Genomic DNA, 12699 nt, shown 5'->3' on the forward strand with positions numbered 1-12699 from the left:
CATATAGCCACAATATGGTGTATCGGTCACAAATTATTTTGGGCTCAAACTTACTTCCACTGCAGTCAATGGCCAAACTCTTCTTGATTTCAATGAGACCAAGGTCAGAGGGAGCAGTCTTTAATTGTGTACATAAGCAGCATTACAGGTCTAGGAGGTACAACATTAAACAATGCAAACCAGATCCTCAGTTGGGGTAAATCAGTGTAGTTCCACCGAAGTCAATGGAGCTATGCTGAGAATCTGGCCTTGGGTATCTGATATTACATACTGAGTTCACAAACAGTGTGTCACTGACTTGACCTGCATTACATCCTGTATTCTTTATGTCCGATTAGTTTGTTTAAACAATAGTTTCACTTACTTTTGCAGGGTCTTTCCTGGCTATTTTTCTCAAGGCCAAAACAGCATCAATATAAATTCTAACTGGAAAAGCCATTGCGGCAGGTGAAAATATTGGCAAGAACTTCAGGATGCGCTTGATACTGGCTGGTTCTCCTGCATTGCCAATGGCTTTCAGAGCCAAGGCCATGTCATCTTCATGGTTCTTGCTGATTGCCTCGGCTGCAAGGTCGTGGAGGGGCTGCAAACAAAGCAAGAATGTGTAGCTTTGTTAATTCAGATAATAATCTCACGTGTACACACTGCCATCCTTGCCCACAGGGAATAAAAAGCCTTTCGCTCCAAGACTTTGCTCTATTCTTTGAGCTGAACCTTGCACATTTCACTCCCAGGCTCTCATTACCATAGTGCCAAATATAGAAAACAGCAAGGAGCACTCACTGACTAGTGTAACTTTCCCTGCATTATAGCTGGGCCAGGTTCATCCCTGTTCGCCCGCCCAAAGCAAATTGCACCTCCCCACACCAGCCTGGCCCCTGAGCCCTGGGGGAATTCACAGAGAGGGTGACTCTCTCAGTGATTCTATTGCAGCTTCCAGAGCCCCATAAAATAGGCACCAAATTCAGTATTGCCAACACCCCTGGCAATCTCCATTAGGCACTGCTAAATGTATTCCCCTATATTCTCATAACTTCATCTAAATGTTTTCTGCTTCCCAGATTCATTGGGTAGGATTGACCCATATGACAAGGACAGATTACTTTTGTACAGGCTTTCCTTTGTTTAGCCCTTTTGTGCTGGTTTTCAAGGTTTAAACACATTCTGATGTCAACAGACCATCCATCTCAGTACTCTGGTACTTATGAACATAGGAATAGACCTCCATAGTCTGAAGACAATGATCAGAGAAGACCTGGGGACAGTGTACAATCATGAAGTTTCTTCTTAAGATGGTCATTTTAGGAGCATGACTTGGGATATGTCTGGAGCTTCATTTATAGTGGCATTGAGGAGTAATGGTAACAATGTAGTAGCATGTACAGGAACATATACCATAGTACTCTTATAATCCTACAAGTTGCCACTCATTGTAAATTCAATTTCAACTTGTTTAGAGAATCCATTTTCCTTATGGACTATCACCACTTGCATTCAAAATTCTGAACGGTTAAGGTTTTTCAAAGAGCTTCCACTCACCTTCTAATTTTGTTTGTGATTTTGCAGTTGATCACAGCTGCAAATGATGGAATTTAAACCTCCATTGTCCTGATTTACACTCAACTAGGTGGGAACTAACCTAGAGGCAGTTTCTGAAATTTCTTCAGGTATTAAAAAATCTGAAATAAAACCCACTCACCTGAAGAATTTTATTAGGACAAGATGATGACACAGAACAATATCTGTTTATCATGGAACCATATGCCAGGTAAGCAAGCTTGCGAAGCATAGGAGCTCTCTGAATTCGGAAGCTGGTCACTAGATCCTGCAGAAGTAAGAAGCAGCACATCTTAATATTGGTATCCAGTAAAAATCATATTTAGTTGAATGTTCACCTTACCTATTAGAACAAACCAGAAACTATCTTGGATTTTCCCAGGTATTTTCAGTAAAAAGAAATCAGACTTGTAACAATTTCAGACATATGACCAGGATGTGAAGTTGCTGTGATATTACTGACGGTAACTAATTTTTCTCACACATTAATGATCAGAGTGGGTCTAAATTGTCCACATTTCTATTTTTGGCCAAAAAAAAATGATAAAAATTTTCATAGATTTTTGGGGGGGATTTGACCAGCTATCATCAAATATCCAAGGTGTTTAAACATTTTCAATGATTGAAAAATTTCATCAAAATATCAACATTTTTCTAATTACCCATAACTTTACAGTGAACTGCTTTAAAGAGGAAATATGTCATATCCACCACATATCACTGTGTAAATTCACTAATAAAAGTGGATTGTGGCCTACTAGTAGAAGGAGGACCCACCACATGGACATTACACCACACGCCAATATCCTGGACACCACAATCAGCTTCAACAATGGAATCCTATAGACAACTATATACAAGAAACCCACGGATCACCACACCTACATTCACAGATCCAGTAACCACCCCAAACACACCAAGAAATCTGTTATCTACAACCGGGGACTCAGATACCACAGAATATGCTCTAAGGGGAAAGTCCAGGATGTACACCTTAACACACTTAAAATCGCCTTCACCAAACAAGGACACTCCCCCAGAGAAGGAGATCACATCATGGAACAGGCCATCCAAATACACCAAGAGAATCTGCTTCAATACAGAAAAAACACCTGCTTTGACTGTGCAAACCTAGTTGTTTCCTGCCACCCCGTACTGGGGCCCATACAGGGTATCACTCAACAATTACAATCCAGACTCGATGGGGACCACATCTGGAAAGAAATCTTTCCCAGGCCCCCTCTTCTGGCCTTCAAACAACTGCCCGGTCTCTCCAAGCTCATCATCAGAAGCAAGCTCCACATATATCAGGTCCTACCAACTAAAGCGGCACCAGACCCTGCCATAACAGATGCAAAACCTGCAGATGTATCTCCACTTCTATAATGATAAAAAAAACCACAACACATCTTTCAAGATCAATGGGTCTTACACATGCCTGTCACAACATGTGGTGTATCTCATCCAATGCACTAAATGCCCCAGTACAACTATGTGGGTGAAACTAGACAATCACTACATTCTCAAATGAACTCAAACAGAAAAATGTTTAAAGATTAAAAACACCATATCGGGGTGGGTGAACACTTTTCACAAAATGATCACTCCATATCTGACCCCTCAGTTCTCGTCCTCAAAGGAAACCTGCACAACACCTTCAAAAGACAAGCCTGGGAGCTTAAATTCATAATGTTGCTATCCTATGGCTGCAGTGATGTTAACTGGACACTTCACTTTGAATAGTCTCTCAGAATGTAACTACTTCTGGTAAACAATCTGTTCCACCCTGTGTTTAGCATGACAATAAGGGCAGATCTACACTGCAGCATTACTTCAGTATAACTACATCTCTCAGGGTACGTCAGGGTAAATCTAGCGGGGATCGATTTATCGCGTCTAGTGTAGACGTGGATAAATCGATCCCCGATAGCTCTGCCGTCGACTCCGAAACTCCACCACGGCGAGAGGCGGAAGCGGAGTCGACGGGGGAGAGGTGGCCGTCAATCCCGGGCCGTGAGGATGCGAAGTAAGTGATTCTAAGTCGATCTAAAATATGTCGACTTCAGCTACGCTATTCTCGTAGCTGAAGTTGCGTATCTTAGATCGATCCCCCCCTAGTGTAGACCAGGCCTCAGGGATGTGAAAAATCCCCACTCCTGACTGATGTAGTTATACCAACCTAATAAGTGACAGCATAGACAGTTCTATGTCGGTGGGGGGGCTTTTCCTGCTGACATAGCTACTATCTCTCGTGGGGGATTAACTACACCGATGGGAGAGCTTTCTCCCATCAGCGTAGAGCGTCTTCATTAAAGCACTACAGCTGCACTCATGCAGCTGTGCCAGTGCAGCATTTTAAGTGTAGACTTGCCCTGAGTACCTGTCCTACACCTGAAGAGCAGCTCTGTGTCGTTTGAAAGCTTGTCTCTTTCACCAACAGGAGATAGTCCAGTAAAATATATTAACCACCCCCCCCGCACCTTGTCTCTCTAGTAGAAGAATTACAAGACAACAGAATGAGGAATGATCCTCTGTATTGTACTCACTGCTACAGCTTGTAAAGTGTGATCATCAGCTTTGGATAAATGGAAGGCGAGAGCGATAGTCAGAGCTGATTCCAAATAGCTGAGGTCCTCATTATGAATTTTTTGCTTAAGGAACATGAATGTCTCAGTAGTTCCTGCTGCACAGATTGCGCTCAATAACCAGCGCCTGTAAAAAGAGGAGGCATCCTTTATTTTCATTGTCAGAATTTCTCTATTCAGAAATGTTGCTTGAGAGTGATACAGTCAATTACCTATATTGAGGTTTATCGGCACATTGTTTCCAAAGAGACTCAAGGTTTTCAGGCGTTGCCACACGGCAAAGCTGTATAAGTTCTAAGAATTTGGCTGGAGCTTCTCTATCGTACCCTTGTTGATTATGCTGAATTAATTGTTGCAGTATTTCTATTATCTGATACAAAAACAGAAGGCAGAAGGGATTACAAGATATCTTAAGTGTCTGAAATAATTTGCTGATCTTCCATTAGCTTTATAAATAATGAAAGAGCCTAAAATATTAAGCATCTCATACCTGTGATTTAGGATTTTTCATCTTTATTAGATGAATTGGCATCTGGAGTAGTTCTCTTGCAAAATCGTAACGAAGACTTCCATAGTTTTGCAACTGAATTTCTGATGGGCTTGCTTGACTGTTTTTAATATCATTCAAAGTAAGTTCTTGCCTGCAAGGAAAAGAGTGAAATGTAGCATAACATTTTACTTTGGGTGCTCCATTTGTCTAAGCTAAATCCAGTGGATATTATAGCTGAATGAAAGACTTCCAACAATAATTTCACATTGTCTGCAAATGGATCAGAAAATTCTCAAATTTATTCATTATTCAAAATCATTGAAATTTCTTGAGGTTATCATTTTACATTTGCAGATTGTTAACAAACTGTTCAGTAAGAATATTAACAAGTCACTCCATGTTGGTTATTTATATAAGCCATCAGGGTGTTGTGAGGCTTAACTGAAGTTTGTAAACACATGGAGATCTCTGGCTAAAAATATCAAGTGTACAATATGAGCGTGTATGAAACTTGCAACAACATGAACATTTTTACAGTAAAAAGTTTAGATTTAAATCTCACAGCTTCTCTATCATTTTAACAAGGCAAACTGAGGTGACATTAGTATTAACAGCATCTTACTGTTATTTACATTTCTCAGATATTTCATTTTACTTACCTCTGGCACGTACCCTATGCAAAAGTGAAATGCCACGAACAGCAATTTGGGCTGCATTAATTACAGAGAAGAAACATAGATACAGGTAGAGACACGTAAGGCCAGATCACTCCTCTGAATGCCAAAAACTAACAAAAGAACCATCCCGTTGCAGCATTTTTGTTTTATTCCCAAAGTCTTGGTGAATGTATTTTAAATGTATTCTCCCAGTTCTGATCATTATACTCATTTACAGTGTAATGGCTAAGGCCTACCTTGCTTCCGTGACAGCAACACCAGCAGGTTCACTGAAAGGGGAGATCTGATAGACCTGCTGGGATACAGCTTGTGTGATCAGGGTGCCAGCATCTGTGTATTTCATTTTGTAGGTGAATGCAGCTGTTCCTTTTATGATCTTTTCTTTCTAAAAGGGCAAAGAACTCATAGTAAATGAGAACAGACCATTGTTTAACTCCAGCTTTATTATGAATGGGCCAAATTCACCATTGAAATGAGTATTCTCCATCTCTGTTTAAATCAGTTCAGTGATATGTGTATACGCCTGCAGTTAATTTGGCATTATAGGTTTATATGTTCCATACCAGTGGGCAAGTAGCACAAGGGCGGATGTAAGCCATTCCAATGTTCTTCAGCACTTTATCCTGGCAGTTGTTGAGGTCTTTGGTTTTGAATACTGTGATTCGGTTACTCTTCTTGTCTTCCTGGATAATGTACCTTGTATGGCAGACACCTCCAATCCCGGCCTATAGAGATTGATAGAGCTTAATTGCATTTCTCATTTGAAACAGACTTTAATTCCAGGACAAGGAGCAGGTGAACAAGTAACCTTCCTGGAAACTGTATCTGAACCAAAATATATAATAAAATTATAATAAAAAATGAATGTTTGTTCTCATGGCAAAGTAGAATTAGAAAGGAAAAACAAACCTCTTGCAAGTCATATGCATTCTGTGACTTTTTGAGAGTTATCTGCAACATGTTCAGAATCCCTCTCATTAGGTTAACACATGTGACAGGAGTATCTTTGGGGGCATAAATGTTCCCAATCTGCCCTCTGTTGTATTCAAACTTAAAGAGTTGGGTGAGGCATGATGAAATTGTCTGGATGAGTTTGGAAGATCGAGTGAATGGATCTCTGGGCCAGATTCCATTGTATTCGTCCAGCTGTGGAGATAGGATCTGAGAACAAAATACAGACATCACACCTGTCAAAATTTTTGTCAGTTAAAAATATTTCCCTGAGAGAAGAATCTGAGCTCCATCACAAAGGCTCTTGTCCAAACATTGCATAAAATTATCTCCTTTCCTTTCCTGTATTTGGGTCTGGGATGAGGCTGTCAAGACACAATTTCCACAAAGGATTTCTGCCTACCCAAAGTTCTGACAGAATAAAACAAATCATGCAACCTTCATTAGTCCCACAAACCTGGTAGTGCCATCTGAATGTTCAAGTGGAGAGTGAAAACTCTGATTACACAGACTATCTGCTGGGGAGGGAAATACCTTCCCTATCCCCAAAGCTTCAGTCAGCTTTCACACAAAGTGTTCTGGGAAGCGCAGCCGAAACACTGCTTATGTGTGCCTCCATATACAAATGTTTAGAATTATGGCTGCTGGCCACTGCAGCACAAAACATCATTGGTTAGGAGAATGAGAGGACCATTGTTTTTAATAGGGGAGGAGGAAGGATCTCTGGTTCCCACCAGCACAGATATTATGCCCTTCCCTCTGGAGATGTGAACCAATTATAGTGCTAGCAGCCTATAAAAGGTGTTTAATTTTACAAGTACTTGCTTGTAATCTAGAGATGTGGGGGCAAGAGGACTGTAAAAACAGGACATCTCCTATATATAATTCTGATTTTATTCTAAGCCTTGATTAGTGACTGCTGATAAGTGTGGACTGCCCCTTTGTCATTTTAACCTACTTCAATATTCTGTCATTCAGAATCCCTGCACGTTGCCCTCAGTGATGTAAAGACAGGGCTACAGAAACAATAGACATTTAGGGTCAATTTTTGGTTTCTTTTACACCAGTGAAACTCATAAGAGTTCAGCTGGGTGTCTCCAGTATAACCGTGATCAGAATTTAGCAAAGTGAATAAATATTTCTAACAGATATTATATTGTTTCCATTCAGATCTTTCCTTGTGTCATCATTATCCTATCGTTCAGTGAGGTACATCATAAATTATGTTGGTGTGGCACAAATCCATTTGTTACAGTAAATGTAACAAAGAAAAATAGCTTCTGGGCCAAATTCTGGCAATGTGTGTGTGTGTATATATATATATATATATATATTTCCCCACATTTGTCTCTTATTTCCATTTGCTTAGATGCTTAGCCCCTTTTCTCTTGCCATGTTTTAAACCATTGAATGTATTTTTTCTAATGAACAGGAACACTCCTAGAGCTGGGATATTATTGTTGTAATTCTCCAGTTCTGAATAAAAATTAAGCTAAACAATAAAACCAGGTGTGACATTTTATCTACAACATTCAGCTTTTCTCAAGCTATGGAAAAAATATGACAAAATGGGGTTATTTCATTCTTGAATTTTTATTAACTTTCTTTTTAAAACATCATGTTTGTCTGATAAAGTATTTGCAAGGACAGTTATTTTAACAAATGCCTCTGATATTTTTCAGTCATTATGGTAATTATGTGAATACAGCCTTCAAGCAAATTATATAACTTAGTTTTGAAAAGCATCTATAGATCTGGTGCCTGCTCCTGCTTCCATTAACATCAATGGGGATTTTGCTTTTGACTTCTATGGTAGTAGGATCTACCCCATATCTGTAATTTTCCATAAGCAATCTGAGTTCTTCAAAACTTTTTGGGCACCTACTGCTGTGGAGTGCTGAGTGCTCTGAACTTCTCAGCTTCCAGCAAAACCACCAGGAGACAGGGGCATTCAGCAACTTACAGGATCAGCTAGAGACCAATTCTTAGATCTGGCTAGGTACAAAATCCTGGTGGGTGGCAAAGAAGACTTTATACCACCTTCACCACCACATCCTGGGGCCACCCAGAGACCAGTCAGCTCCTAACACAACTAAGAGCAGCCTTAGTGCTGCTCTAATTTGAAACAGTCTGCAATAGCTCTGCATTGTGGCAGCCAAAGACAGCAGCAGCACTACAACACTCAGTCATGCCCTCTTTCCCCAGCCACCTCCTTAGCTGAGCACCTGCACTTGGAACTGGGAGGGGGGAGTATACAGCTGAACACACTGACTCTGTACTATCTGGGGATTTCCCCATGCCAGGGGAAATCCTTAACTGACTGGTTACACCAGCTTTACAGGCCCTTTGTATGTTGCCAAGATCAGGGTCCTAGGATTCTAATTGTTCTCCAGCTGCCAGTCCATTACATAGGCCTGGATGTATTACTATAACTTCCATTACTATTCAATGCATCTTCCTTTGCTTGCTTGCTTTCCTTCATATACATTGTCATTTACCTTCAGCATGTGATAGTTGTGTGACAATCCACTGATCTCTACTTTGCATGTCAGCCTCAGCCCAGCTCTTGCCAATCCTCTGTCTTGCAGACCATGCAGAATGAGGCCTTCATAGCTGTACAAGTAGGTCTTGCTGTTACTAAAACCAGGTTCTAATAAAAAAAAGTAGTTGAAATATCTACTTGTGCTAACATTTTTGTGACATTATAGTTCATCGTCATCATCGCAACAAAAAGTCACATGCCCAATTCTACCACCAGAAAAACAGGAGACTTCAGTGGTAGATGTACCAGTACATATGATGGCAGAGTTAGATTCATTAATTAAAAATGAGCAGTAGACTTACCAATGTCATATTTCTGACTCCCTGTGGGGAAAAAAATCAAATGGATATGTGAGACACTGAAAACAACTATTTTGACTTCACATTTAATATACTGACTTATCCATAAAACTCCAATAAAGCTTGTGACTAGGGCTTTAAAAGGTGCCTAAGGGAGGTCAGCTCCATCTCACGTGAAAGTCAAAGAGATTTGGGTGCCTAATCTCTTCAGGCCCCCTCTGAACATCCCAGCCAAGTATTATTGGAAGAAAGGAACTTACCCACAAAAGTGAACACCAGTGCCAGTATGATTCTCCTCATGATGAAGGTGAAAGAAGCTCTCAGGGGAACATGCTGCTTTTATAGAAGAAGAATTATTAACTGGTGGGCACTGCTGGGGTGAATTTTGTTGAGTTATCAACTTTTTATCAAGTTACTCAAACATTTTTTTTCTGATGCTGTTGACTTTTTATTCTGAACTGAAGGTATCGTTGGCATATTCCCACTCTGATCGTTCCACCCGAGCCATTTATACCTTTTGAAAATAACTTTCAAAACAGGTTTTTTTTTAAAGGATCGTTTTAAAACAAAATATTTAATTCATAAGGGAAATTGTTGATGATCCTTATTTTCTGGAAGTTTCTGGTGCTGTAATGTTTGTGATAACTTTGTCCTGGTTATTCTGACCTGACATAAGGCACAAAAGCTTATCTAACTGATAATGGCTCAGAAGAATTGTGCAAAAACACCAGACAAGCAGAGTGTCACAAGGTTGTCATTATCTTAGTAACCATACAAAAAAGTTTCATTTTATATACTATTTGTGCATATACTAAAGTAACATAGCAATATTAAACTTGCCTAATTGTTACAACGGCTATGACCGGAAAAAAAGGTAATGAACTTTTTTTGTCTCTATTTGTTATGAGAAAGAGGTGTTAATAACTTAGGGTATCTCTATACTGTATTGTAAACCTGAGATGCAGGTTTCAGCCCAAACCTCACATTGGCCTAACACAAAATCTTTCTGGCTTGGGTTAGTAAACTCTCAGGACCCAGGTCCAAGCCAGCCAAGAGAAATACGGGGCCCCGGAACGTCATGTTCACTGGAGGCCTCACCCCCTGCATTTCACTTTATTTACACTGAAGTTACAGACTTGGGGGGGCAGCACCTGAGCTTGGGGCCCCAGTACAATTGCCCTCTCTTTCCCTTCCTCTCATCAGCCCTGCCCCATAGACCCCCTCACACCCCCAGGGACGGGTCCAAGCTCGAGTCCCACTGTGACTCAGGTCCAAGCCTCGACATGGTGCAGTGTGATGCAGCCCAAGCCGCAGACCTGAGTCAGAAGGGCTGTGTAGTGCAGTATGGATGCATTACCACAATTGCGAGACCCCGGGGCCAACAACTATAAATCCAGGTTTACAATGCCATGTGGACATTCAGGCACAGGCTTGGCAACATCAAGTCCACAAGTGCAGATCCCACAGACCAGGGTTTATACTGCAGTGCAGCTGAACCCATAAGTCAGAATGTTTCTCTCCACTCATGTGGGCAGGTTGAACTGTGTTGCAGAGTAAGGGAAGTATGCGGGGGAGCAGTTTTATCCCAGCAGGAATATTGCTGGATCATACAGACTCTGATATGATGGGTGACTTATTAATATTTGAATGTCTGATTCTAAACACCCTGCCAGAATTATTACGTCAATGGGATTACTTCTGTGAGTATGGGGAGCAGGAGTTGAGCCATAAGCAAGAGGGCTGTAATTTTCACATTTCAAGTGACTCTCCCTTTTGTTTTCAGTCAAAGTGCCTAGATTTAATTTATTATTCTTAGCAAATCTAAAATAAAGTTTATTTCAATATGGAGCAATAATTCACTGAATTTTACATAAATTGAGCTGTCAAGCTTAGCCAAGTCAGGTGATTTAGTTTTACTAAATTAAGTTTTTTGGGTCCCTGGTGTAATTTCCGATATAATTGAATGGCGGGGATTATTTTTAGCTCCTCAAATTTTCTCTTTTTTATAAGGTCTGAGAAAATGTAGATGTTGCTTCTTGATCAGCGGTTTCTTCTGATTCGTAATGATAGCATTAAGCCCAAATCTGTTTTTCCCCTTCCTATTAAATACTTGATAAGAAAAAGTAATATTTCACTCTATACAAAGAGCAAGAGAGAAGCCAGCCTTATCTTTCAGAACTAAGAGTGTTTGTATCTGAACTGAATAGATTTGAAAGGTGTAATTCATCCTAGATTCATAGACTATAAAGCCAGCAGGGACCATCATGATCATCTAATCTGACCTTGTGCACATTGCAGGCCACAGACCCTCACCCACCCACTCCTGTAATAGATCCATAATCTTGGGCTGAGATAATGAAGTCCTCAAATCATGATTTAAAGACGTCAAGTTACAGAGAATCCACCATTTATACTACTTCAAACCTGCAAGTGACCTGTGCTCCATGCTGCACATGGCGAAAAGGTGAAAAGCCTGCAGGGTCTCTGCCAATCTGACCCGGTGGAAAATTCCTTCCCGACCCCACACAAAATAACTGGCTTTATATGAGACACTACATAAGAGAATTTTTTCCAGGCAGGCTGCAACAGCAGCTGATCTCTCCCTGTTCCCTATGTCGGGGGGTTCTTGGCTAATGTACCATGCTGACAGATCCCATGGGCCCCTATGCCAGCCTTCACTGCATTTTCCTCACCAGCCTGTTTGGAGCTGATGTTCAGCTCTATTCTATGTCAGGCAAAAGGTGCAGCGGCTCCTCTCACTGTAACATAGTGTAGTCCTCTCTCTTTAAAATTAGTCATGTGTAATCACTGGAGGGCCTCCCAGTGAAAGAGGTCTCTCACATGACGGAGGCACACTCAGGGTCTGCATGCTCAGAGTCTGTAGGAGCCATCTTGTTATAAAGACAGTTGTGGGTTAAACTGTACACTCCTGGTCTCACTTCCCAAAGTATAGAGATTGTAGTATACTCACAAGAAAGACACTCTCGGCTCCCTGTCCATGCTAGAAAGCATGACATGGTAACAGATGTGACCACATTTCACATGAAGCGGTTGTTTTTGTCAGGAGAACAGTGCATCAAATTACCACACACAGACAAGAAACTGCAATCAGCAGACCAGCAGGAACCAAACAGAAGATACAGAATACTGAGACACACTGGCCATGTCTACCTTCAGCTGGGTGTAGATGTACCTGTGCTAGCGCTGCTTGCTAGTGTGCTAAAAATAGCAGGGTAGCCAGGGTAGCATGGGCAGTGCAGTTACTCGGGCTAGCTGCCTGGGTACAAACCCAAGGAGTCTGGGAGGGGTATACATACTCAGACAGCTAGTCAGACCTGCTGCCCAGGCACTGCTGTTTTTAGTGAGCTAACTCAAGCAGCGCTAGCGCAGTGACGTCTACGCAAGCTGGGAATCCCACTGCCCAGTTCAAAGGTAGATGTAAATAAGACTTTAACAATGGCTGTACTGGGCCAGACCAATGGTCCATCTAGCCCAGTATCCTGTCTTCTAGCAGTGGCTGGTGCCAGACCCTGCAAAAGGAATGAACAAAACAGAGTAATTTACTGAGTGATCCAGCCCCTGTCATCCAGTCCCAGCT

General features: G+C 41.2%; 1 protein-coding gene across 1 annotated transcript in view; it reads right to left on the minus strand.

Annotated features, from left to right (window-relative positions):
* Positions 1 to 9439, minus strand: part of LOC101945008 (vitellogenin-2-like) — a 35847-nt gene extending 26408 nt beyond the window's left edge. Inside the window, exons 1-11 of the mRNA XM_005294474.4 lie at positions 9362 to 9439; positions 9105 to 9125; positions 8759 to 8910; positions 6219 to 6470; positions 5873 to 6034; positions 5546 to 5694; positions 4633 to 4783; positions 4355 to 4512; positions 4104 to 4269; positions 1700 to 1825; positions 365 to 583 (exon numbers count right to left, since the gene is read on the minus strand). Of these exons, the coding sequence (XP_005294531.2) occupies positions 365 to 583; positions 1700 to 1825; positions 4104 to 4269; positions 4355 to 4512; positions 4633 to 4783; positions 5546 to 5694; positions 5873 to 6034; positions 6219 to 6470; positions 8759 to 8910; positions 9105 to 9125; positions 9362 to 9401 (1596 nt within the window). The 5' untranslated portion in view covers positions 9402 to 9439. The remainder of the gene's footprint in view (positions 1 to 364; positions 584 to 1699; positions 1826 to 4103; positions 4270 to 4354; positions 4513 to 4632; positions 4784 to 5545; positions 5695 to 5872; positions 6035 to 6218; positions 6471 to 8758; positions 8911 to 9104; positions 9126 to 9361) is intronic.
* Between the last annotated feature and the right edge of the window lie 3260 nt (positions 9440 to 12699).

The sequence above is a fragment of the Chrysemys picta genome, chromosome 8 (assembly GCF_011386835.1).
Source record: "Chrysemys picta bellii isolate R12L10 chromosome 8, ASM1138683v2, whole genome shotgun sequence".
Taxonomy (NCBI): Eukaryota; Metazoa; Chordata; order Testudines; family Emydidae; genus Chrysemys; species Chrysemys picta.